This window comes from Lygodium microphyllum, chromosome 2 (assembly GCF_053477565.2).
Source record: "Lygodium microphyllum isolate KBCC chromosome 2, Lygodium_microphyllum_v1.1.10, whole genome shotgun sequence".
Taxonomy (NCBI): domain Eukaryota; kingdom Viridiplantae; phylum Streptophyta; class Polypodiopsida; order Schizaeales; family Lygodiaceae; genus Lygodium; species Lygodium microphyllum.
This window is the reverse complement of record NC_141136.1, coordinates 130,742,926-130,769,047: the sequence shown is the minus strand read 5'-3', so window position 1 is coordinate 130,769,047 and position 26,122 is coordinate 130,742,926. Positions and strand designations below refer to the sequence as shown.

At 41.0% G+C, this 26,122-nt stretch overlaps 1 protein-coding gene across 1 annotated transcript in view; it reads left to right on the top strand.

The window, feature by feature from the left end:
- The window catches only part of LOC148040328 (uncharacterized), a 29,581-nt gene extending 15,894 nt beyond the window's left edge, over window positions 1-13,687 (top strand). Inside the window, exon 2 of the mRNA XM_087698404.1 lies at window positions 12,943-13,687. Within this exon, the coding sequence (XP_087554530.1) occupies window positions 12,943-13,125 (183 nt within the window). The 3' untranslated portion in view covers window positions 13,126-13,687. The remainder of the gene's footprint in view (window positions 1-12,942) is intronic.
- The last annotated feature ends 12,435 nt before the right edge of the window (window positions 13,688-26,122 follow it).

Here is a 26,122-nt window from a genome sequence, read left to right as displayed (position 1 = left end):
AGGACCAGCAAGAAGATGAAGAGTATGATGACCAATTTAAGGCTTGATTGAGGGCAGTAGCAGATTTCTTTGCCAAGTTGGCCAAGGATCCTCAGTTCATAAGATTTTTAAGCTCTTTGAAGAAGGACAACAAGAACAAGAAGAAAGTGTCATGCTCGAAAACTTTGACAATTAGAAGCTCCCAAAGTGCAGCCACCACAGCCTCAAGATGTACCAAAAGTCGGTGATGAGTAAAAGTAACTAGTGCCATTGGGGTAAGATACACAAATTCAAGGCCATCTTGGTAGTGCCAATTCGATGGATCTTGGACTGCAAGGCATGTATGCAAATATAGGAAAAGCCCCAAAACATTGGGTTGCTTTGGTTCCAAATGTAGTCAGTGATCAACCCAATGCATGCACCAAAAGTCAGTGATGAGTAAAAGCAACTAGTGCCAGTGGGGTAAGATACACAAATGCAAGCCTATCTTGGTAGTGCCAATTCGATGGATTTTGGACAACAAGGCATGCATGCAAATATGGGAAAAGCCCCAAAACATCGGGTTACTTTGGTGCTCGATGTAGTCAATGATCGGCCCAATGGTGATGCTATTGACCTTAAGCATGGGGGAAGATCGGGGACCAGCACATGGCAACCCATCTAGGTATTAGAGAGGATGAGACGGTATCCATAGGAGAAATTGATATGGCATATAAGGGCCATGTAGAGACTGTTACTATTAGAAGTGGATGCAGCAATGGAAGCATAAATAGATGCTGTAATAAACTGTTGAACACAAGGATAGAAGAGAAAGAAAGAGAAAACACAGAACATTGCAAAGAAGAGGATTCAAAAGAATGCTCGTGAAATGGAATCCATATACCAAACATGAGAATGTCTTGTACAACAGTGAGTCACTGGCTGTGTAGGCAATAGCTCCGGCTCCCTCTCTCCAACAGAACTTGTAGATGATAATAACTAACTTAAGAGGAGGAGCCTAAATATAAAGGATAAAAATATGCCATAAATAGGAGCAAGTCAGCCAGTATAAAATGCCCAAATAAACATCATAATGGCCACAATAAAATGCTTAAAATACCTAGAAATGTCAGCCATGAACTAGATTCCACATGAGCCGACCAAATTGCTAACACCCTCTCTTAGATCATGGGTAATTTGATACAATATAATGGTTCAATGATAATGGCTCATCATAGGCTATACAACAAGGACCACCAAAATATGACCATGGATACCCAAGCAATGGGTAATCAAGCCACCACCAAGGTGCCTTAGAGAGAACTTGAGGTCGATATCAATTATACCAGAATACAAAAAATAGAGAAGAGTTATAATAGATCTCTGTGTTTGTCAATAATGCCTTGTAGTAGCCATATACGTGACCATGGAATCCCCGCCTTTGGCCAAACCGCTAAAGTATCCCCTCATGTGAGCTTGGACTAGGAGGCAATTTTGCTCTCTATCAAATAATAGCCCATCATGAACATGGATGCGAGTCCCAACTCCAGGATTTGAATCTCCAAACTTCAATCGATGTATCAAGGACGTCCCTCTCTAGAACTCGTGTATCAGTATATTTGTATAGATGAGGCTCACTTGCCCCACCTTGCCACTCTCTCACACTCTCTCTGTGAATGTGAGTGATGACCATATCACTTGCACTATAGGAGGGGTTGCCAAGCCCTTTCCTCGATTTGAAGAAGAAGATCCTTTTCATGCCTTGGTATTGGCTTGGGTTGGAGGATCTGAGTCAAAGTCTGAGGAAGAGGATGACTCAGGGAAGTTCGTATCCTGCTTCTCCTTAGCTTTCTTCTTTCTTGAAGCCACTAACTCTTTGCAATTCTTGCGCAAATGTCCCTTCTTACCACGGTGATAGCATTGGGCCTTCGAGTTTTGCTTCATATCACTCCTCTTTGAAGTTGTAAAGGCCTCACTAGAACCATCGGACTGCAATGGAAGCCTCCCTTGTAATCGCAAAGATTTCTCATGCTCAAGCAACATTGATGACAATTGTTGATGACGTCTAAGTCCTCAAAGCATTGGCCACTCCATCAAACTCTAAGAGGGAGTTTGTAGAGCACAATCTCCACAAGATGAGCCTCTAGAAGGGTAGAGTGCATGTGTCGAAGCTAGTCTTGTACCTGTGTAACATGAAGTAAGAAGTACTCATAGACATAAGTGATGGCCATTTTTGGACTTGAAGATTGGAGGGACGGTAGCTTCTTTCCATCCCATGTTCCATTCCATGTGACTATATAGTCACAAGTAATGGACATTCCTTCCCATCCCTCGTTCCTCGTCCCCGTCCCATTTTGCTTCACTTGTGACTATGGAAGTACTAAATAGTATCCTTTGGCTTGAACTTCATTTTCTAGAGCTATTCACAAAGAGTGATGGCATGCATACGCGAAGGAGCCTTGTACAACATCTAAAGCTTCGTCCAAATTGCGGGAGAAGGCTTGCAAGAGGTAACCATTGGAAGAACTTCTTTGGAGATGCAATGAAGAAGAGTAGAATATGCACAGGCATCATGAGTATCCCATGTGAGCATAGCTTCTTCATAATTGTCCTTGTCAAAATCAGCTAGAAGAGGAGTAGGATGCTCAAAAGCTTCAGAAACAACATATCACAACCGCTTTTGGGCAAACCATGCTTTCATAACAGCACTCCATGCTAGGTAATTAGGGCCATGGAAATTTTCATCAATAGAATAGTAGGGGGAGCCATTTGGAGAGCATAGGAAGAGAAAATGAAGGAAAGCAAAGGAAGAGAGAGAGAGAGTACAGGCAAACCAATAGCACAAACTGCAGTAAACAACACAAGTTGACTATGTGTACACAAGTTGATCACAAAAACACAATGCTGAAATCCCTAAAATCTGCAGAAAACTAGCTAAAAGATGTTGCCCAGCACTGTACCAACAGCAGATGCTGAAAACACAGTATACTGAGCATAAAACAACAATTGCTAGCAGTTTAGGAGCTGATTGGGCCAACTTGGGGAAAGCAGACTGAAAATGCAGCTGTGGAAGTACAAATGCAAGCTGGCGGTGCATTAAATGTAGAAAACACAGATCTGGAGGGCTGTAAACAGCACGATTTGCAGCAAGAAGAGGTCATTTGATCAGTAGAGAGTAGTGGAGGACCTGTAATCAGCTGAACATAGTAGCAAGAGCGTAGATCTTGAAATCTGATACCATGTTAGAAGTGGATGCAGCAATGGAATCATAAACATATGCTCTAATAAACACCGAACACAAGGACAGAAGAGAGAGAGAGAGAGAAAACTTAGAAGAACACTGCAAAGAAGAGAACTCAGAAGAATGCTCGGAAAATGGAAGCCATATACCTAATACGAGTATTGTGTGCAACAGTGAGTCATTGGTTGTGTTTGCAATGGCCCTGGCTCCCTCTTTCCAATAAAACTTGTAGGTAATAATGATTTATTGAGGAGGAGCCTGAATTCAAAGGACAAAAATACGCCATAAATGGCAGCAGGTCAGCCAACATAAAATGCCCAAATAAACATCATAATGGCCACAATAAAATGCGTAAAATGTCTAGCAATGTTAGACATGGATTAGACTAACACAGGAGCTAACTAGATTGCTAACAGCTACACCTATGATTGGGAAGCTTTGTTTCTACATTCAAAGTTTTGTGGACAATAAAGAGTTCTTCATTGCATTATTAGAGGTTTGTGATGTATTGTTTGGTATGCCTTGTTGCCATTGTGTACAGGCAATGATTGGTTTCCGTGCTAAATTCATTACCCTTGAATATAAGGGCAAGGCCCATACATTAGATGTAAAATTGAAAATGAAAGCTGTCCTTGTTGCATCAGTTTTTGCCATTGTAAAAGTAATGAAAAATCATCTTTTAGCGTACTTGGTTTTTGTTGGAAATGGAGGAAGAGAGGAGTGTGTGTGAACACAAGACAATGAGCAAGAAAGGGGAGCACTTTCACACTCAAAAGATGCAAGTGCTAGAATGATAGAATGAAAGTATAACAGGTCTTAAGTAAGTTAGACCTATCCCTAACTCAACTAGAGTTCATTTACTTCTACGTAACTCATTAATGTAGTTGTGTTTGCACTACAAACCAACTAATTAAAACGTTAGACACTGCCCATAGAATTGGCAAATTTTAACACCCCCCTGCAGTGCCAATGTGGTTGAAGTATAGACAGATCAATCATCAAAGGGTAGCAAGTTTAAGGACTTTCAAAAGCCTCAAACTTCTTACGAGGATGTGCTTTGGTGAAAATGTCTACAACATTCTCTTGTGTAAGGACATTCATCAAACTAATCTCTCCTGCATAGCATCTCTTTGTGACATAATGGTAACGTATCTCAATGTGTTTCATGCGAGCATTAAACACAGGATTCCGTTTCATTGCAATAGCACTATGACTATAAAAAAGAATGGATATAAGACCCTTCAAAGAAATCTGTAGATCAACCAATAATCTACTTGGATATATACATTTCACTGTTGCGGTGAAGGCTGCCCTATACTCAGCCTCACAAGTTGAGGTAGCCATTGTAGACTGCTTCTTACTTAGCCACGAAATGCATGAGTAGCCTAGAAAGAAACATTATGCACTAGTAGATTGCCTAGTGCTTGCATCACTAGCCCAATTTGAATCATTGTAAGCATGTAGATGCAAGTCTCCCCCCTCGGAAATAATAATGCATGTGACTGAGTGACTTGCAAATATCTAAAGATCCACTTAATAGCTTGCCAATGTATGGTTTTCACCTGAGATACTACATATTGAATGTTAAGGCGTGTGTTGCAAAGATAAATAAGACAGCTAACAACTTGGTTGTAAATTGCAACATTAGACATCTCTTCACCATCATACATAGACAACTTTGAGCTTGGCTCCATAAAGTGTACACAGGTTTGCAATTTTGCATATTAAACCTATGTAATGGCTTATCCACATACCGTGATTGTGACATGATGATACCATGCTAATTTTGATTAAACTGAATCCCCAATAATAGTGTAGATAGCGCATATCTGATATAGCAAATACATGTTTTAATTCAGCCTTAAAATCTGCAAATTTTTCCTCTATAGATTGAGTGAGTAGTATGTCATCTACATAAAGAATGATAATCAGCTAGTCTCCCCGTGCACCTTTCATTTTTAATGTATGGAGTGGGAATAGTCCAACTATTTTTGAACCCTTTGCTGGCCAATAAGCATCAGTTTTAGAGTATCATGCATGAGGAGTCTCTTTGAGACCATAAAGAGCCTTATCCAGCTTGCGTACCATGTGCTCTTTCTCTTTAACCCCAAACCTTGGAGGTTGCGATACAAAAACATCCTCATGCAAATCCCCATTCAAGAATGCTGTCTTAATGTCCAACTAATGTACTTTCCAAAATTCCAGCCATAGCAATCATACATCTCACCTTACTTATACAGGATGTGGGAGCAAAGGTTTCCTCATAATCTATGCCATTTTTTTATGCATAGCCTTTTGCTACCAACCGTACTTTGTACTTGTCAATAGTGCCATCAGCCTTGCGCTTGAGTTTAAAAACCCCGTGCCTATGGCCTTCTTACCAAGTGGTAAATCCACAAGATCCCATGTAGGTGGTTGAAAGATGACTTAGGAAAAGACAGAAAACGATGAAGCTTGAAGAAGTATATTTCTCCTCTGTGAGCACGAGTCCGTTTCTCCTCCCAACCTCGCCTAGATAAGTGCTGGCTCCTCTCTCCCCGTTTCCTCTGCGAGCCGTCCACTTTTTGTGAGTCCTACTATTCTTGGACTCTCTTACTCTCTAGGCTCCCCTTAACCCCGTTCGGGCGCCCAAGAGCCTGGACGGTCATTCTCGTGCATGTTCCCCTAGATTTACCTTAATGTCACATTAAATGTCACTTTAATATCACATTCAATATTTGTGACCTTAACGTTACATTAAATGTCACTTTTAATGTCACATTAATGTCACAGTGGTAAATCCACAAGATCCCATGTAGAGTTAGTGGCAATGGAATCTAACTCCTCTTGCATGGCTTGCATCCAATGTACATCTTGGTGAGCTTTGTCCAAGGAAGTAGGCTCATCATCATCCAACAATGAGCTCATAAACACATGCTCATCACAATCATTTACTTTTTTTATGGGTTAAATGTACCCCCTATATCATGTGCTGCATGTTGGTAGCCCTTCTAGTGCGTTAAGGTAATGGGGCATCCATTTTACTTTCTTGGAGAGTTTGTAACAACCATCTTGGGACTGTTTTTACTGCACTTACTATAGCCCTTTCATGCTTAAATGTTGCCTCCATTTCATGTGGCAAACCCTCATCAATACCTTGTTGTTCGGGAGCATATGGAGCGGTAACAACAGCTTGCTGTAATAGGGCTGTCCTACCATTTACAGCATGCACAGATTCCAAAGGAAGTAGTAAAAGGCCTTCATAAACATCACCAATGTTATGTGTGGTTGGCATTTGAAATTGGTCTTGAGAAAATGTTGTATTTTTAGTAAATATGGCGTCCCTACTAACAAGCACCTTCTTCGTGCATGGGTCATACATGCGATAGCCTTTGCTATTCGAATTGTAGTAGCTAATAAAAATGCATTTTATAGCCTTATCATCTAGCTTCCCACGATGCTGTTTCGGTACATGTGTGTAGGCTATGCAACCAGACACCCAAAAGTAGTCAACTTTGGGTTTCTTTCCATGCCAAGTGTCAAATGAAGTGATTGTCTTCAAAGCCTTTGTAAGTGCCCGGGTGTCCTATTCAATACATGATTGGCACATTGAAGCCCTTCTAACCAAAATTTATGTGGCAGCCCCTTGCTTTTTAACATACAACAAGTCATTTTTATGAGATCGTGATTCTTCCTTTCAGCAACTTCATTTTGTTGAGGAGCCATTTTAATAGTGGCTTGATGTGTAATGCTATGATCCAACAAATATGCCTCAAATGCAGGAGACATGTACTTCTCTCTCTCTATTTGTGCGAAGTGTTTGCACTTTTAAACCAGTTTCAGTCTCAAGCTTTGCCACAAGATGTTTGAAATGCATGAATACATCAGACTTAGCCTTCAGCCCATACACCCATGTATACCTGGAGTAGTCATGAATAAATGTAACAAAATAAAGGTGAGCCCCCAAGTGCACGTGTCTTCATGGGACCACAAATGTCAGTGTTAATAAGCTGCATTTTTTGGATAGCATGTATTGCACCATCCCTTTTGAAGGCAAACTTGTGCATTGTGCCCAAAATACATCCCTTGCCTGCATGAGGAGATGGAGTCTCCACTGGAGGCAATGCATCTATCATATGATAACCTTTGAAGGGTCATCAAACTCCCAAAGCTTATATATTCATAATGGGCATGCCAAAGCTTCTCATTCTGCATAGCAGGCATAAGGCTAGTGATTGCTGTATCATGAGACCGTCTATCATAAGTGTTTAATAAGAATAAACCCTTGTATAGGATATCAGATAGCTTGAGTGCATAGTTCATCTCTCTATCTTTGACAATACATTTGTCATCCTTAAAGATGACTTGAAAGCCATGCTTATTGAAGGTAGAAATAGATAACAAGTTATTTGTAATGCCAAGCAGGCATAAGGCTAGTGATTGCTGTATCATGAGACCGTCTATCACATAAGTGTTTAATAAGAATAAACCCTTGTATAGGATATCAGATAGCTTGAGTGCATAGTTCATCTCTCTATCTTTGACAATACATTTGTCATCCTTAAAGATGACTTGAAAGCCATGCTTATTGAAGGTAGAAATAGATAACAAGTTGTTTGTAATGCCAAGCACAAACAATACATTGAGAAGCTTGACGTATGAACCATCTGTAGTAGTAATAGTGATTGTCCCAATGCCACATACATAATAATTGTTGCTGTTTGCACATGTGACACGCTTCCCAATAGGGGTTGAATACAAAGAAGTAAACAAGCACTACTTGGAAGTGATGTGCTTTGAAACACCATTGTCAAAATACCACGTTTATTACGTTTTAGTAGCATTAGATGCTGAATCAGCCATAGAAGAATCATGATTGTATGTGAGAAATGCATAATCCTCCTTTACCAAGTTGGCTGAAGTATCACCATCTGTTGATTTGCTAGATGATGCCTCTTGGACAGCCAAACCGGAGTCTTTCTGCTTTTCCTTGGCCAATCTCTTTTGACACTCATCAATATAATCACTAGGCTTGCAATTATGACATTTTCCCTTCTTTTTAGACTTATTTGAGTCTTGGACAACCTTGTGAGATGGTTGTCGAGCATCTCCCTTTTGTTGATTTTGTGCATTTTGCCTAGCTTTACCCTTGCCTTTAAACTTGGAAAGCATAGCCACATCACTGAACGCAATGCAACATTCTTTCGAGTCAGCTTCTCTTGCAACAAGAGGCCTTCCAACTCCACAAAAGTAAGGGGTTGCTGCCTCCCCTTCAATGACAACATCAAAGAGGTGTAAAAACCAAGATATGACTCTAGAAGAGAGTTCAGTGTGATATTCACCAATTCAACATTCGGAGTAATCTCATTAACCTTGAGCAGTTGTTCACGCAAATACTGTATATGAGTAAGGTGATCCGTCATGCTATCACTCTCTTCCATGTTTATGTTTACCAACTCTTTGTGAAGATAGGAGATCTTGGCCTCATTGCGGGCAACAGACATACACTCAAGTATATCTCATGTTGATTTTGAGGTCTTGCAAGACCAAGTATGTGGAATGATGGCCCTTTTTACTGACAGTGCTATCAAGGAAAGTGCCTAAGCATCATTTGAATCCTCCTTTGATATTTCATGGGAGGGGGAGGAGGAGGAGCAGCAACAATAGTAGTAGTAGCAACAACCTGTTCTCAAGCATGATACTGAGGTGTTTGAGGTGCGAGACTACCTGGTCGTTGCAAGTCACTTGTAACATAGTCCCACAAGTCCTTGGCAACAAGAAGGTTGCGGACCATAAAACTCCACAAGGGGTAGTTATAGTGAGGACACCTGGGATGTTACTCTTGATCATTGTTTCCTTGACGTGCCATGCTGTTAGGAATGAGCAAAAATCTGCAGCCAAATACCTCAATGTTGAAGTATAGTGTATGTACTCGTTAGAGTGCCTGAAATCCTTCGGGATTGTCAAACAAGTACCAAAATGTCACAAAATGCATGAGTGCACAATGTCACCCAAAGTTAGCACTCAGCCACAAGAAAAACAGCAATGCATTGCTGTAGTACACCTGCCTCGTAATGCGTGCCAGAAAATTACAAATTCCAGCCATTTAATACCGATTCTCACCAAACTTTTTGACATTTTTCCAAATTTACTGTTCAATCTGATTGCAGCAGCAATTAAATCCTGCTGTACCACTGATTTCTTGCCTTGGCATGCGTGCATGGCAAAAGCCCCAAATTTCTTCTTGAATTTCAAAAAAATTGAAGAAATTTTTACTAGTCCAAAATTTTGGAGAAATGTCACCTTGGGCTGTGTGTGCCAACAACACCAGCAACTAGAATTTGGTTCCACACTCAAAAGATGGAAGTGCTAGAATGATAGAATGAAAGCACAATAGGTCTCAAGTAAGTAAGACCTATCCCTAACTCAGCTAGAGTTCACTTAACTCTAGAACTAACTCTAAAAGTGGTGATACAACTTATTAATGTACTTATGTTCACACTACAAACCAACTTACTAAAACATTGGGCAAAAATTCTAACAATTTTTACTAAGGATAAATATTACATCCTTGGACATCGGGATGGGTGCTAGTAGCATTGGTCATAGTGGTGATGAAGTGGCATTGAGACTTTGAGTACATTTTAACATTTGGGTAGCCAAGTCCTATTTATAGGACTCAAGGCCCTATTGTGCACATTCATTGTGTGATCACCACTTTTAGAATCTTGGCTTGTTGACCATTACATTTGTACATTGGGATGGTGTGGATTGGTGGTATGGGACTTCGATCCTTGGGATGCAGTTGTGACTTGGAGTGTTGCTAGCTCTTAGGCTTGGGGCTGACCTTGTTTGGCTCTAAGGTTGGGTGAGTTTGATGTCAAGTCCCTTATATTCGTGAATGTAGCTTGTGTCATGTCTCGATTGTAGGTTGGATTCTAGGAGGACGTTTCATTTGTATCAAAGCGTCAACTTGCAATTGGGTGCAAGATTTAATGATGTGCTCAAAGCTACTTTTACTTCTAGAATTGTGATGGTTCATGCTTGATAGATATTTTTTATCTTGTTTAGGGTGGTATGGGACATGGTTAGCAGGGGGTGTGCACGAGGGGCATGCATTGTGGGTGGTGGATATGACAAGATATGTTTCTTGTTTGGTACTGTACTTGGATTTTTGTGTTGGTGTAAAGTATGCATGGAGTTTTTGGTTGTATTGATGACGGAGCTCGGAGACTTGCTACCCTAAGGCTATGGCAGACTGTTAGTAGCCGAAATCTTGATTTTAGGGGCATTTGAGTTTTTCTCTCAACAATGGGTTGAACATTTGATATTAACGTTATTATTAATTTTAATGTTAAGTTGTTATCAAAATTATCATGATTCACAACATTTAATGTTTATGCCAATGCTATTATTAATTTTTATGTTGATATTATGGTTTATTTGTATTTAATGTAAAGTCTGTCACATTGGGGAGAGAGAAAACACTAATGTCGAGCAGAGAGAATGAAAATGCCATCATGGTGAGAGAGAGAAAAAAAGGCTTGACTCTTGTCAATTGTAGTGAGAGAGAACAAATGGTGATGAAGAGAGTGGTGACCAATAGAGAGAGACATTCCTTCATGTGGAGGTGAGAGAGAGAGAGAATAGTGACAAAGAGATAGAGAGAGGCACTGACTACCTATGGAGGAGAGAGAGAGGGAAGGAGGGACCTAACTGTGGATTATTGCTAGATAGACTTCTATGGTGCCACCCATGGTTGGCTTGGCAGTCAAGATAGGCACTGACTACCTATGGAGGAGAGAGAGAGGGAAGGAGGGACCTAACTGTGGATTATTGCTAGATAGACTTCTATGGTGCCACCCATGGTTGGCTTGGCAGTCAAGATAGGCACTGACTACCTATGGAGGAGAGAGAGAGGGAAGGAGGGACCTAATTGTAGATTATTGCTAGACAGACTTCTGTGGTGCCACCCATGGTTGGCTTGGCAGTCAAGATAGGCAGAGGAGGTGAAGCTTTGATTATGCCACGATTAGGTTGCATGGCATGATTATAATTTACAGAAATCTATCTAGTCATTAGTTATTATGAAATGCTTTCGAAAAACGGATTGAAAATCGGCCCATGTTTTTAGCTTGGGGCATAGCCTTGCTCACCAAGCATACATCTTTCTCTGTAACATGATTTATATTTGTCCAAAACCTTGAGCATCATTGCATTGATATAAATCAAAGTAAGCCATTCATTTGGCCAGCCATGACTCAATGTTTGTCTTGTCACACTCCTCCCCTTTAAAGGGACCAGGTTGGAATTGAAGAGGCAATGTCCTTATGGTGGATGGGCATCCTCCATGTGCTGAGGTTTAGTACTGTCAAAAGGAGCTACTTCATGGGAAGTTATAGTGTCCATAAGAGAAATGAGCATAGAGAACAAAGAACTACTAGAACAAGGTGCTTCACAATCCCTACACCCACTAGAGGACATCTATGTGTATGCAAAAAAAATTGATAATACTTTGGCTACAAGTAGGGGCAGCCGGGGTCAATTGGTGGTTCCCATCAAGTTGTCTCCACCTTTAAGTCAAAGAAATCTTCTACCTTGGCAGCAACTCATTAGTCACCTTTGGAGTTGTGCAAGAAAAAGGATAGTAAGAGCAAAGTAACTCCTAGGGTTGCTAAACGGTTCATTGCTTTGTCTGCCATTAGATGGGCCACTTTTGCGGCGATAGAGTGTCCTAAGAATAAGGTGGAGTCTACTTCAAAGGCTTCAATAAATACGTAGTAGCTCCAAGTATTTCTTTTGAATTTTTATTGGAAGATTGTTTTGTTAATGTGAGTAGTTGCAATGGTTGTTCCATAAATAGAACTTTTTTTTGATAAATATTCCTCTTTGTACATTTACTATAAAATTTATGTATTGTCTTTCGAACTTGATGGTCGTTATCATGTGATCGAGGGTTGTCCTCTCTTTAACACCCCACGTCCTTGGCATGTCATTGTGGAATAACCAACTTGCACATCACATGTGCATCTCACATATGCGTATTTGATTAACACTTGATCAAATGCTAAGCAATGCATCAAAATTTTACGTCATTGCGACCCCACACACATCCTCTGCTCTTTGTAGCAGTGTACCATAGATGAGGCACCCCATTTCTTTGGGCATGCTGTTGCAGCCTCCCTAGGCATCCAGATATGCATTTCTGCTGTCCAGCATACTAGTGGCACCTATCAAGTCTTATAGAGCAATCCTCTTCACGTCATTTGTATTGGAATTTATATGTTCATACTAAGGAATCTTTCACATTATTTTGGGGTCTTTATGTCCTAAATAAGTATGCCTTAGGGCATATTCTTTGGGGTATCTGCATGATCTTTCACATCAGGTAATCAATTTTCATGGCATCTTAGTCAAGTCCAATGACCTTGTTGGTATTCTGTTGGTCATTTGCCAGTTATAATGCAAACTATAGATGTTCTGATAGTCTATTGAAGACAAATTAGCTTAACCATGGAGTATCCCAGTAGATGTGCAGTCCATTTCATTAACCTGTTTTAGTGCTGTAGTTTTTCTTAGCTATTATGGTGTTTAAGTGAAAGCATGCAATTTGGTCTAATGCATGAGGCCACAAGTGTTGCTTCATATGTTATGATTGATCATCTGAATGCTGTTATACTATTTTGTTTATATGGAAGGAAAAAAATAAACAGTCTGCTGAGAAGAAATAAATCTGATGTCTCCAGTGGCTTTACTGGTTGCAGGGGGTGAATGGTGCAGAAAGATTCACTAGCAGCTCAATTCTTGATGTGGTTAAAAGAATTGTAGAGAAGGAAGGCCCAGGTGCCCTCTGGAGAGGCTGGAAGCCAAGAGTCCTGTTTCACACTCCTGCAGCAGCAATCTGCTGGGCAACATACGAAGCAAGCAAAACGTTTTTGAAGGCATAAACTAGGATAGTCTCTGGTATTTAAGGTTGGTCTTAGTGACATGCCAAAGTTAAATGGCTCCACTTCAAGCTGAGCTTTTCCATGCCCAGGTCTTGTCCAATGAGATCTTTCTCCAGGTTCTTTCTATTTGTTTACGGAGGCTTGTAGTCACCGTAGCATTTTACTCCTATCAAGAAAATTTGCGGCAAACTCCTATAAGAAATCAAATTGGTGCAAGAGTGGTGTATTTTATCTCTCTGATTAAATTCACTTTGCAGACAGGGTCCAGGATTCAAGTCCTTGTATTAAGATGTGTGCTTTGCAATGAAATGGAGAAGGAAATTTTGGCATGTGTTCCATTCTTGCAACGTGCTTCAGAGGCTAGAGCAGATAGGTTCAAAAGCTAAGAGTATTGTGCATATTATTTTTCTGATCACATTCCTGTGGAGGCATGGCCATGCAGGTTCTTGTATTTATTCAACTGTTCACTACTTGCATAGCATCTGAGTTACTGGTTGGTTCCTTTGTGTTATTTTCCAGACCTATGGTGCAACTATATTGGTTATGTAAAGGCTTCGGCTTAGCATGTTCTTTCTAGATCTTTCTAATATCTTTACGTGATGGTGTAGTGTAGCACCCAATTGCACTGAAGTTTCGATGGTGTTGTATGTAAATGTAAGTTTTTGGTTGAGATGTACAGCATTTAAGAGTTCATGTGTTAAGGTCAGTTTAGATGGATTCATTTGGGATTTGCTTAAATGTTTGTTATTATTCTTGGAGTTTTTCCTGTTAAAAGCTACAGGTATTGCCGTGGTGAGGGGACAATCAAATTGCAACCCTAAAGAGTCATGTTTGTTCGATCTGTTTTTTGATTCGTAGGATTCAGTGCTGCTGATAAGCATTTGAAGAATATGATGTGAGATTGATGGAGAGTAGGAATTGTTGTGGTGGAGGTGTCCAGGAGTTGAATTAGCTTGTAAGGCCAAACTATCAATGCTATGGTGGAATGTCCATTCCCCTTTTCATCTTGGTAGCCACAAAAGTATACACCTAGAAGCTGTGTGGTGGGACAGCTGCAATAATAATGTGATTCCTTGTGAGCACATTGTATACACAAGTGGATGGTATGTGTCATCTTGCATATACCATTGCATTGCACTTGTTTTATGAAGATCAGGTGTATGTGAGGTATCCCAAGTTGTAGGTTAGACATGTGGAATCTTATTTTGGGCTTGGGCAAGAAAGAAAGAGTGAAGTGATTGTTGTAACAATGTGTGTAAGAGATGGGACTTGATGGGAACCAGACCTAATTGAATAGAACGTTGGTATTAAAGAGGCCAAGAGATTCAGCTGGGGGTGCCCTAAATGTATGTGCTCCTGGTGCTTATGCGCCAAGTCTTCTAGTTATTGGGCTGTGCAACTTTGGCCCGGGGTGGGGAAAATAGTCTCGATAGAAAGCCATCTTTCTCCCGTGTCATGTGCTAGTCTCAACCATGTCCTTCTGGTCTCTAGCTTAATAAGATCATTTGATGATCATGCCAATCTTTGAGTGGCTTATAGTGAGAGAAGGTGCATTAGGGGAGTATTGAAAGGGAGAGAGCCTATCCATGCTAAGACCATGCACCTCAAACCATGAAAACATCTTGGCATGCTAACATGAAGTATCACCCTTTGCAATAAGTTGTGTGAGGGCTCCAGGGCCAATTGTGCATATTTGTGTTAAGGGATAAACCATGTTTGAATTAAATTGATCCAGTAAGATCCTCTTATCATAATCAAAGGAGCTTCTAGTTTAGCTCTAATGATCTCATTGTGGGGCCGATGCCTTACATTTGATCATCTTGGAAATCATCGATACCAATAGCCTCCATCAATATCCATCCATTAGATGTGTGTCTTGATTTGTTGTGAGGGTCAAGGTTGGCCCTTGAAGTCTATGCTCCGCACAGGAGGGATTGCAAACTACAATTTCGAATATTGGAACCAATTGTGGAAGATTTGTTTTGATGGTCCTAAGGTTGTTTTGGGATTTTGTTTAGTAAATTGTAGGAAATAAAGTTTGACGGCATGTTTGTTCTTGGCAACCAACTAATGCGTGTAGTGTTGTGGAGATGTTTGGAGGAATTTCAAGAAGCTCTTTAATAACTTGGGTGAAGGGTTGTCGCTTGCATGTTGAATCTCATTGGTGGCATTTGTTTCCACTAGTTTTAAGATCTTAGGCATGTAATTGGTTTCCAGTAATAAAGATGAGGCTTGTATGTGAGGGAATGCAAGTACGCCTAGGCCCAATAGGTTGCTTGCCCCCAAGTGAAGGTAGGAAGGATGTACGATATGAGCTTAAATGGAGTACCTTTGCAAGCCATTGCTTTATATGAGCACAAGTGGGGTGTCCTCACAAAGAGGTTCACTAGTGGTGATAGGAAATTGTTTACAATAGATTCTCGTTGGGAGCAAAATGCAACAAGTTAAAAATGTCCTATTTAGAAAGGGTATGCAGCACACTTAATTTTTAATGGTCCCTAGGTTCTAAAGTAGATAGATAGCAACCACTTGCATGTGAAGGGGTGAGATAGACTCATGTGACGAGCTATGTCAAGCACCTTGGGTGGTAGTGGTTAGGAGGAATGCTTGTTGGGGGCCATGTCCTGACTCAACTTTGTCTCTCTTTGGCTCCAAAGTGAGACTCTCATTGAATGAGAATTCAAGGGGGCTTTAACGAAGGTAGTACATGGGATCTTTCCAGTGAGCGAGTGTTGGCAACTCTATTTCCTATAGCACCTCAATTTGGATCCTTGAGAGCTCAAGGAAGTTTGTTTATGTTGATTGATTCTTGAGTAGCTAGAGAGAGTTTTTGTTCTTAGGTTGATGCATATCCTCATAAGGTTGGATGTAGAGGGGCCAATAAGGTAGATTCGATGCAAAATAATAATGAAAATGGAGAAAATTGAAGTAGGGAAATGAGCTCAAGTTAAGGAAAATATTGGAGGTTTTGATGCAATTAAATTTGCAATGTAATCATATTTGAGTATGAAAACTGCATTATGTAATGTAAAGAGAGATTCTTTAGTGGTATATGATTTGGTGACTTGTTTTTTGAAGGCAATTGGGATATTTTTGGTGGTGTTGAGTATAAACAATAGTTTCATTAGTAATATCTATCTTTTTAAGGATTATATTACTATTTATTAGTTGCGATTGCTTCAACTAGATTTTCGAAACAACAATATTACTTCTGTCTTTTGGACTATTGATGTATTTTGACTATTGCAAATATATTCTCAAACAACACAATATTACTTGATCATTTGAAATTCACACGTTTTTCTTCTTGACCATTGCAATGCTATATTTAGGTTAAGATAGGTAACCATGAGCAATAGATAGTTATTGGACGTATTTAGACATAAAAGGTTTGAGTCCTTATTTTCCTTGTGGCCTTGCATGTTTTGAAGCAAGCTATGCTTCAATAAAGAATGAGAGCATTTCATAGAACTAGTGCTAGGTAGACCAATATACAAAAATTATCTAAATAATTTTGAATAAGGACTTTACTATAAGTAAAGAATTACCAAGGCTTTAGAAGAGCAAGCCAAAAATATATTGTCTATATTTCAGAATTGGCCCTCTTTTAATTAAGAGTTAAGAGCCACCCTTGCTATGTGAGAACATGGAGCATGGTTAACTTCAAAGGTTGCGAGGGTGAACATGCAAATATTATGAAACCTTATTATTTGAACGGTCTTTAATTTTGAGTTTGAAAGCATCACTTTGCACATAAGGAGCAAGAAATTAAGAAAAATTAAAAAAATTCATCTAGGAATGTTTAGATTTGCGCAACTCAACTTGAAAAGCCATCAGTCCACTAATAAAGAAAAGAGGTTTAACCTTTATTTTATTCCAAAACCAAATTGGCAAAACATTAGTGTAGCTTAAGTCATTTAGGTTAAAATGCAAGCGCTAGTCATCCAAGCCCTCAAAGAATTTGAGGTTGAAACTGCAACCTTCTACAATAGTAAGGGTGAAGGATATTGGGACAATTAGCCCTTTGAAAGAGGCAAAGCTTGTGTTGGATTTTCTATTGCTCTCATGTGCGAACTCACAGTAGGGTGTGCTAATAGTCTATGTGTGGGTGTGAACAATCTTCATATCTATCCACATTAAATAAGGGCCAAAGGTTTAGGTGTGAACCTTAGCTTGTAAAGAAAGGCCCAAATGTCTTCCATCCTGCTCTTCATTCAAGCTAGTTGCATCCTCTTTGGTAGAAGAAATTGTTGGGGGTAAAGGCGCCTTTGCCTAACTGCTCATGTAATACTACAATGACAGTACTACTCACACACTTGTACACTACAGGTGGTGGGCACCGATCACTATCACTTCATTCTTTATTCTTTTAGTGACATTGGCTTTGCTCCTTTCACCATAACTCTTGCTTTTTCTCACATGCTTCCACTTGGGGCTCACTCCCTTCAATTGGTATTAGAGCCATCTTCTGCGAGAGCTTAAGCTCAACCTAACATTGCTTCAGCTTCCATTTGAATACCTACAACAATTCATAGTCGTGGGCAGCCATAGCTTCAACCTTCAAGGTATGCATTGAGCTCCATCTTCTCTTGGCTTCTTCCCATCAGTTGAGGATTTTTCTAGGGCTTCCCTAGGACCTAATGGAGCTCCCCTTGTGCCACATTCAACTCAGCAAAATGGTAGCACAAATGACTAGCAACTCAACATGAATTGTCAGTTTGTTGGTCTCCATCTTTGACTAGCTTGATCATCATATTCAGCTCCTAAGATCTTGAGCACTCTTGGGCATTAACTTGGCATTGTACTCAGCACTTTGGGACTTAGTTTAGGCATCATTTGAAGCTCTCAAGTTCACACATTGTCTCATGGTTTATGACAATTTGTTGTAATATAGTTTAGGACAACACTTATCTCATTGTTTGGAGGTCACTGATGCTTCCTTGAATGTCTATTTCATGTCGAATCACGTGGGGATGCTATGTCAATATTATGAGATGCAATTGGATTGATTTGAGTCCACTTTTTGCTGATTGGATGTATCGACACCTTGGTGGTCATGTACACCTATGGAAATGCTTATGACATGCTCTTAAGCTGAGATGGGAACTTGAATGCTTTGACACTAATAGTCGTTCATTTCATTGGATGCAATTGGTTGCTACATCTACGTGCTTGAAGTTCTTTCGTGGATTTGATGCTCTCGACTTATGGCACATGTATCTTGCATGTTTGAATGCTATTAACTTCATGTATTGAGCTTGTTGCTTAGTTGGCATTTGAATTCTCCTTCTGTGGGAGATATTTGACTTTATGTAGCCACATTTGACACGGATGTACTATAGAGCATTTGGTTCATATAGTTGAGCTTTAGCTTGTTATGGTGAGACAGTGGGACTCATTGTGACATGTACATGCTTTCTTCATATGTATTGGATGTAGTTACCCTATTGGGGGCTGATTTGATCTCTTGGGTTGGAAGTGGCACTTGTCTGTCAGGGTGTTATTAGTGGTATTTATATGCTTCCAGGTTATGTATCGAGTCTTGCTCAATGGGTTATGCATCTGGAAATTCTCTTCATTTACCTTTGAGTCCCACCCTATACATGACGTCTATGCCTATTGTATGTATGGTTACTGACACATTGTAGTTGTGACAGCCTTCAGTGCTTGTTTTTCTTGGCTTTTCCCTTCTTGGTTGCTCACAGTTGGTTATTGGCATATTGTTGCAGTTTATTACAACAACCTCTAGTTTCAATTTTATGCATTCTATTTGAGGTCAGTTACCTAGACTTGATAGTCTTTTGCTTACACGTTGTGGATAGCTCATTACTTTGGCAATAACTTTTGTCTCCTACTTGATTTAGTAGTGGTTTTAGGGCTGATTTGCATGCTATTACAATAGCCCATCTTGCCCTTCTCTGTGTACTTGCTTGGTCTCATTATGGCTAGCAGTTCTTGTGATAGTGCCATCTTCAATAGTGAGAAGCTCGATGGGACCAATTATAGCTATTGGAAGACCCATATATGGCAGGTTTCGATACAGAAATTATAGGTTACACTACTCAAAAATGGGGGTGCCAAACCCAAAAGCATTGTGGCTGAGAATTGGAATGAAAGGGACGAGCTATGCAAGTCCAAAACCATTTTATCACTCTCTAAGTAGGTTCACTACAATGTGGTAATTGGAAGTCAAACTCCATATGTGCTTTGGACAGAGATTACGAATCTTTATGACAAGCAGAGTCTTGCATCTCAAATATATTGGCTAAAATAGTTGATGGACCTTTGCATGAAGAAAGGGACTTCTATGTCTACACACTTGAATGAGTTTCACTCCATCATCAGGCATTTAGCTTTGTAGGAGATTGAGTTCAAAGATACTTTGCATTCTTTTTTTTTGCTTGGTACTCTACCTAAGTTGTGGGACACTTTCCGTACGGCTCTCTATGTGAAGGATGGGCTGAAATTGGAGGATGTTTAGAGTGCCCTCTTGAGCAAAGAGGTGAATAGAAAGAATGTGGATGCTTCTTGTACGTCATGTGCATTGACTCTGAGAGGTTGGCATGATGGAAATGGTCGTGATAGAGGCTCTAATAGGTCTTAGTCTAGGACATATGGATAGTCTCACAGTAAGTCTCATGGCCATAAATCTGGTCTTACTTGTCATTATTATGGGAAAGCAAGTCATATTTGGCCACAATGCCATGAAATGCACAAAGATAAACATAAGGAAAAGGGAAAGGGTAAAGTGCAGGAGGACAACAATGATGATGTAGCATTGTGCCTAGTAAGTCCAGTGTCAAGATTGAGGAGATTAATGTGGTGTAGCCCAATGTATTTGATGATCTCATCTTGGTATCTTCTTCTTTGGATGCTTCACAATTGGATGATGCTTTGTTAAGATATGCTTAATATTGGTTGATAGATTCAGAGGCTTTGTTTCATGTGACCCCTCATAGAGAGTGGTTTCACTCCTATCTTAGTATGATTGGATCTATCCATTTGACTTGACATCAGAGATAGTTGGCATTGGTGATGTCCAATTGTGTTTTGGTTCAGGTAGCATATTTACTCTTCATGATATACTTCTTGTATCAACTCTCACGAAGAGCCTTATATTTGTTGGCACCTTGTGGATGATGTAGGTTATGTTGTCTCTTTTGGTGATTCCTCATGGAAGATTACCTGTGGGAATCTTGTTATTTTCTATGGTGCTAAGTCTAGTACCCTCTATCCTTTGCTTGTATCTGGGTCAATTGATTATGTTTTGGTTGTGGCTGCAGTTCCACATGTATCTCTTTGACATTCTTGCCTTAGGCACATGTCTTTGAAAGGAATGAAAATTCTTACCAATTTGCAGTATCTTTTGTCCCTAGAATATAAGTGTTTTGAGTCTTGTGATCATTGTTTATATGGAAGGTAGACATGTAGTACATATAAGATGTTTGTCATTAAGCACATGGGTACGCCTTTAACTCTTGTTCATTTGGATGTATGTGGTCCCATGCCCTGTCGCTCGCTAGGTGGTGTAAAGTATTTTGTCACATTCATTGATGATTACTCATATAAGATCTGGACTTACCCTATTAAGTAGAAATTAGATGTTTTGTCTACCTCTTAGCGTTGGCTTGCTCTTGTTGAGAACCAATTTGGGTATAGGTTAAAATACCCAAGGTTAAATAATGGGAGTGAGTATGTCTCAAAAGATTTTGAGTAGTTTTGCGATAAGCGGGGTATTAAGCATCAGTTGACCGTCCCCTACACCCCTCCCCAAAATGGTATTGTCAAACTCATGAATAGGATGATTCAAGAGAGTCCCTAGTATGCTTAGCCATGTAGGCTTACTCCAACACTTTTGGGCTGAGGCCATTATTATTTCCATACACTTGATCAACCAGTCCCCTTGCATTGTTATTAATTTCTAGGTTACACAGGGGGTATGGATTGGGAAACCTCCATCATATGCTCATTTGCATGTCCTTGGTTGTGAGGCATTCTACCACGTTCCCAAAGACAAGCATGATAAGCTGGTGAAATGCATCTTTCTTGGTTATGGGGATGCATGTGAGATGCGCTATCGTCTATGGGATCTATAGGTTTGCAAAGTTATTTGTAACCATGATGTCGTTTTTCATGAGGAAAAGATGCATAAGAAACTTGAGTAGGTGGTTGAAGTATGCAGGGTGATCTTTCAAGAGGAGCCTCCTGCTCCCATACAGCCAACTAGACAGCCTGAGCAGCAATTGATGCTTCAATGGCCCAGGCCCCGCTTGTTGTGCAGGATTAGTTTGCTTTGAGATACTCTAGTAGAGCTAGACATTAGCTTGTGCTTTACACCCTCCATGGATTATGTTAGTATTCCTAGATGTCCCAAGTCTATTTATAAGGCCATCTTGGTAGCTAAGGGTTTCAAGTAGGAATATGATGTTGACTTCAATGAAGTTTTTCTTGTGTGGCCAAAATGACAACCCTACGCTTGGTACTAGCATTGGTTGCTTAGTTGGACCTTCATTAGATGAATGTGAAGTGTAGAGATGCAAGCTCGAGCTCAACCGGCAAGACCCACGGACCACTTATTGTTTCAAGCGTTTCAAGCCAAGCACTAATGGCTACCTCTCACATAGCCGATGCTCTATCTCTCTCTACAAGTGTAGTGAGCTTACCTCCATGTTTGATCGAGTTGCTTCCTCTCCCGAGCACTCCGGTAGCTCCACGATCCAAATGCAAGCTTCAAGCTCCATTGCTATGAGCAAGAGAAGAGAAGAAGAGAGGAGAAGATGGAGAGCTTCTCCACCACGGTCCCTCACCCTCACGCACTCACTCCCTCACACTCTCACACTCCCTCTCTCAAGCACAAGCTCAAGCAAGCAAGAAGAAGGAGAAGAGGAGAGATACTTTTGGCCACACACAAGAATGAGCTCCTTAATGTTTACTTTTCAACTTTATAAACAAAAACCTAAATCCCTTTTGGGTGGTCATCCCCTTATTCCCTTTTTTACGTGGTCGGCCGTGCCCTTTTTCCCATTGCCTCCTATCTTCCTAGCTTGCTTCCTACCGCCATCTACCTTTACAATTTGCATGGGTGAGACCCCGACACTCTTAACATAAATCATGGTGCACCTTGCGCTCTTTTACAAAAGTATTGACTTGTGCTTTTTCTTGTGCGCCTCTCTCCTTGATTTAGGACTTTTTTGCACTTCTTGTGTTTCTAGATTTTTCTTGGCATGCCTTCGTTTTTTGTTTCACTTTTGGCTTGGCCTTGTCTTTTGCTTTAGATTTTTCAGATTCTCCACCTTGTTCGTTTGAGGGTTAACATTACCCCCCTCCTAGACAAGTGCTAGTCCCATGGCACTCACCATTGTAGGTAGCAGGGTTTGGCATGCATCGAAGACGCGGGTGGAAGGGTCTGTTGTGGTTTGCCATGGAGAAGTTTTTTTGGTGGTGCGGATGAAGGTTGTTGGTGGTACTTGGTTGGCCTGATAGGGTTGCTGTAGTTGGTGATAGGGTTGTTCTTTGTTAGGAATCACACTCATGGTTGGCACAACTATTGGTGTTTTGGGGATTCTGTGTGTGACAATTCTTTGGTGGGCTTGCATGATGATAAAGGATGAGAGTTCAGAGTTTAGTGTTGATGAAGAGCTGATTGTACTTTCATTGGAGTCTTCAATACCTGCTACAATTGAAAAACCTCTCATATGGTCTCTCCTTAGGGTTTAGTGCTAGTCTTCTTATCGTGCTTGTACAAGAGGTAGTTTGATAAGTTTGGGAGACAGGTCAAACTCTAAGCAAGCCGAGAGCATTATCTTGCATTTGAGGAACCCAAATTGTGTATAGATTGTGGTGTAGATATTATGTGAGTGCACATGCATACTTATATATTACATAGTTAGAAGAATGCTGGTCTAGTTCCTCATAGCAATGTGTGGATGAAGCGAGGGTTCAATGGGATGGGAAAAAAATATCGATATTGAGGAGAAGTACACTTGAAGGCTTCTTGTGACATCAATTGTGATTTTGGCAATATGATGTAGCATAATTGAGCTCATTGATGCCGAGATTAGATTGCGAAGGCCGATATTAGATTTGATCAGGTAGTGGGAGTCTTTAATGTCAGTGGTTGATCGCCATTGTTGAGTATACCTGAAAAAAGAAAAAGGAAGTGCACTACCTTGGGGTTGGTGTGTCTACCTCATTGTGGAGTGTTGCATGGTGTCCCTGCTAGTGAAACTAGGAGTTGGGTCGATGAACCTAAGGGAAGCCTATGGTGTTATCCCACACTTGAGGAACCCAGTTTGTGTACATGGGAGGCGTTGTGGGTGTCACTTACAGAGACAGATCTAACCATATGTGAGCACAAACTCTCTAGGTGTGTCCTGCCCTTGATGTACCCTAAGTGTGAAGTGGGGGGACAAGAAGGGCTAGGTGGTTAGGCATGGAGCCAACTGACCAAGGCCACCAGGCATGCCTAACTTGAGGACCCCTAGGTGCAATGTTTGTGGCACTCTAATATGCATAGAAAAGCTCATTGTTCCTTTTCTTTTGCTCTATGTGGGTATTTTGCTTGTTTTCTCTTTTCTTTTTCTGTTTTCGGCCATGGAGAGGGCTTGGTTCCTACACTTGTTCTTTCTTTTGTTGATCTGATTTAGAGTCACACCCTTCTTCCTGAACCGTTGGCTTCAATGGCTCCTGTTGAGGTGGCTGCATGTGTTGTTTTGGCTCCCCAAGCCCTAGCAAGGAGAGTTCCTATGAGGTTTAGCTAGTTGAGATTAGGGAAGCATGTTGCTCCTCTAATCCTAAGCTAGTGTTAGGCTTAGGTGTCATGGCATGGAGTCCATGTTGCAGCGAAGTGCTAGCTTGTAGGCTAAATCTTTGATTCCATCTTTGTTAAAGCAATCTCCTCCTCCCTTTTGCCTTAGTCATTCTTCCTCCTCTTTGAAAGGGAGCGATAGATCGAAGGTTGGACTCGAGAGCTATGGCGGGAGAGCAAGAGCAAGAAAGGGAGAGACTAAAAATGGGAACTCCAACAATCACAATGTGTGACCGGCCCTTCCTTTATTCAATCCGTCACTAAAAGAATAAAGAATAAAGAATAAAGTGACGGTGATGGGCGCCCGCCAGCTATAGTGTGCAGTGGCGGTGACTGTGAGTATAGTAATACATGGGCGGCTAGGTAGAGGCACCTTTACCCCCAACAACCTCCCACTTAAAGGCGAATCTGCCCCAGTGAGGAGTGAAAAGAAAAAGAAAAAAGACAGTACAACATGTACACATGTACAATAGGATGAGAAAAGACGTCATCTCATCCCACGCCCATCAACCTCCTGAGGAAGGCAAAGCGCTCTGTAGAGAGGCTTTTCTTGAGCAGATTTGCAGGATTCTGGTCAGTCGAGATCCTAACAAGATCAACAGACTTGTCCTCAACGACCCCACGTATGAAGTGATACCTCAACTCAATGTGTTTCGTCTTCGCATGGAAGACCGGATCGGATTCTTGGCTAACTGAATAGCACTCATAGAATTTGAATGCAGTGTAGGGATAGCATCAATACCAAGGTCAGCAACTAAACGACCCAACCAAATGGCCTCCTTGCAAGCCTCAGTGGCTACAACATACTCGGCCTCTATAGTAGAAAGGGCCATGCATTTCTGCACCTTGGACATCCAAGAAACAACACCTCCAACATAGGTGAATATATAGTTTGAAGTGGACTTCCTACTCTCTGCATGTCCTGCATGATCAGAGTTAGTGTACCCCACGATTCCTGTATCCTGGCTGCCATAGCATATGCACATATCTGCAGTGCTTTTTAGGTACCTCATGATACCCTTCACGGCATCCCAATGCTTCTTGCCAGGTGTAGCCATATAGCATGCCACAACACCAACTGCAAAGGCAATACCTGGACGAGTGGCTATCATGGCATACATAAGATTGCCCACTGCGGATGCATAGGGAATCCTGGCCATCTTGGCTCTCTGCTCATCTGTCTACGGACAATCAACCTGTGATACCTTCATATAAGAAGGCAATGGACAGCCAATAGGCTTTACATCCTGCATGCGGAAGCGCTCAAGGACTTTATGAATGTACTCCCTTTGTGACAAGTAGAGGAGTCCCTGATGTCTGTCGCGTCTAATGCGCATACCAAGTATCTGAGCGGCCTGTCCCAGATCTTTCATCTCAAAGCTCTTCTTGAGCTGAGCCTTAAGAGCATCTAGCTCATCATGAGCTTTCCCTGCTATCAGCATATCATCCACATAGAGTACCAAAATCAATAAAGAACCATCACGTGCTTTCTTCGTGTAAAGACATGGATCCATAGCACTCCTGTTGTAGCCCTGTGACTGCATAAAGGCATCAAACTTATGATACCACTCTGTAGGTGCCTGTTTCAAGCCATAAAGACTTTTCTTCAATTTGCACACTAGGTGTTGTCTACCAGGTTCTGCAAAGCCCTTAGGCTGCTCCATATAAATCTCATCATGCAAGTCCCCATGTAAGAAAGCCGTCTTGACATCCATCTGGTATAAATCCAAGTCAAGCTGAGCAACCAAAGCCAAGACTAAGCGCAGGGTGGTCATCTTAACCACAGGAGAAAATACCTCGTCAAAGTCCACACTATGCTCTTGCTTAAAACCCTTTGCTACCAATCTAGCCTTGTATGCCGGCTTGGGGTGTCCAGGGGTACTTTTTAGCTTGTACACCCACTTGCATGGCAAAGCCTTCTTTCCCTTAGGCAAGGAAACCAAATCCCAAGTGTCATTCTTATGCAGGGAGTCTATCTCAAACTGCATAGCCCTCTCCCATGAGTGACTGTCACCCATGCACATAGCCTCATCATAGATGAAAGGCACTCCTGCATCTGTAACCAAGACATAATGCATCAAGGGCCGAAATCTATCAGGTGACGTCTGTCTCTAGTAGACCGTCTCACGGCAGGCTTTCCTGCCTGCCTAGCTGCCTGTCCAACACCCTGACCATGAGCATCTACTGCAG